The 1471-nt window shown below is 44.7% G+C and overlaps 1 protein-coding gene across 12 annotated transcripts in view; it reads right to left on the bottom strand.

Annotated features, from left to right (window-relative positions):
- The window catches only part of LOC107102732 (target of Nesh-SH3-like), a 22586-nt gene extending 21550 nt beyond the window's left edge, over window positions 1–1036 (bottom strand). For 7 of the 12 annotated variants that reach the window (XM_015402141.1, XM_015402142.1, XM_015402145.1 and 4 more), the window contains exon 1: window positions 771–1035. In XM_015402141.1, the coding sequence (XP_015257627.1) occupies window positions 771–864 (94 nt within the window). In that variant the 5' untranslated portion in view covers window positions 865–1035. Of the gene's footprint in view, window positions 1–770 lie in introns of all 12 variants that reach the window. The other 5 variants (XM_015402148.1, XM_015402147.1, XM_015402149.1 and 2 more) reach the window with 2 other exon arrangements.
- Between the last annotated feature and the right edge of the window lie 435 nt (window positions 1037–1471).

Genomic DNA, 1471 nt, shown 5'->3' with positions numbered 1-1471 from the left:
GTACAGGTACACCTGGATGGGTACAGGTATATCTGGACAGGTACAGGTATACCTGGATGGGTACAGGTATATCTGGACAGGTACAGGTATATCTGGACGGGTACAGGTATATCTGGACAGGTACAGGTATACCTGGACGGGTACAGGTACACCTGGACGGGTACAGGTGTATCTGGACCCCTACAGGGTAAAGCAAAGACAGATTAATTCCATCAAGAGTCTTGTCAACCTGATCTGCTTTCTGAATGCGGACGGTTCGAGTGCTGAATGTTCCACATTCCAACAATAAACAAGTTCTACCAGATGATGACCATCCTAGAGCTAAGAACTGTATTTTAATGAGGTGATATTCTATAACTAGAATAGCAGTGTGTTTGGTTTCTCGTGAGATATAGTTCTATGTTTGTCTTGTCTTGGTTTTTCAGCTCTACGTTTCTGTGCTTTAGGATTTTGTGTCCCTTATTTCCGGCAGACTTTCTTCCTTTCAGGCTGTTTTTGTTTTCTGTTGAGCAGCTGTAACTTCTTGGATTCTGAAGCTTATTACCTTTAACCTTCATATTTATCTGTATTGGTTAAAATGCCTCAAACTCTGTTCAGTCTAGTTCTATTAAAGTTGATCAGAACCGATCTAGTTTATCCTTGATTTCCTCCCTGATTGGATCTTTGATTCAGAGCTAAGCAGCTTTTTAGTTGCAGACCCTTCATCCTACCTGCCCTGGCATCTAGCATGAGCTCCAGCAAAGGTGCTGAAATGTCGGCTGCTGACTTGCCTCTGATCCGTTGGGCTGGGGTGCCGCTCAGAAGAACCGTCCCTCCGATCAGCAGAAGCATGAAGACTCTGAGGAGGAGCGTGATGCCCGCCATGACCTTTAAAAGCTTCTAGGACACACAGATGATGATGATGATGATGATGATGAAAAGGAGGATGGAGAAGTGGAAGAGCAACTAGGAGCTGGACAACTTCACTAAGGGTCTTTCTGAGCAGTAGACTTAGGACTTGTTCAGCTGTGGGACGTCCGCGCTGTGAGTCGAGGTCCAGTGCATCACCCCCATCTATAGGCTGGGCAGGTGGGCGTGGCCTGAACCACAGCCAGCTCTGCCTGGTCTCCCTCCTCCCTCCGCCTGCAGAGCGCTGGACCTGACTTTGCTCCGCTCCTCCTTCTGCTCTCTGGTTTCCCTCCTTTTGTGTTTCCTGCTTTTAGGTGGTTTTACAGAAGGTTTTGTTCTCTTCTGTTCTCAGACGTCCAAACAGAAACTGTTGGTCATTATAAAACCTTTTAGTACAAATGATGTCTCTGATGGAGCAATAATCAACTACAGATGTTTTCTCGATTATATCAGAAGTATCTTGATCTTTGGGATGTAGATATAAAGTGTTTTTGTCGCTATATGGATGTTTGGTTGGTTTTGTTTTCTCTTTTTTTCTGTTTTTTGAATCTTTTGTTCGTTTCGTCTTGTTCTGGATGATGAT

Source organism: Cyprinodon variegatus, unplaced genomic scaffold (assembly GCF_000732505.1).
Source record: "Cyprinodon variegatus isolate N-32 unplaced genomic scaffold, C_variegatus-1.0 Scaffold1306, whole genome shotgun sequence".
In the NCBI taxonomy this organism is placed as follows: Eukaryota; Metazoa; Chordata; class Actinopteri; order Cyprinodontiformes; family Cyprinodontidae; genus Cyprinodon; species Cyprinodon variegatus.
This window is presented reverse-complemented; position numbering and strand designations above follow the sequence as displayed.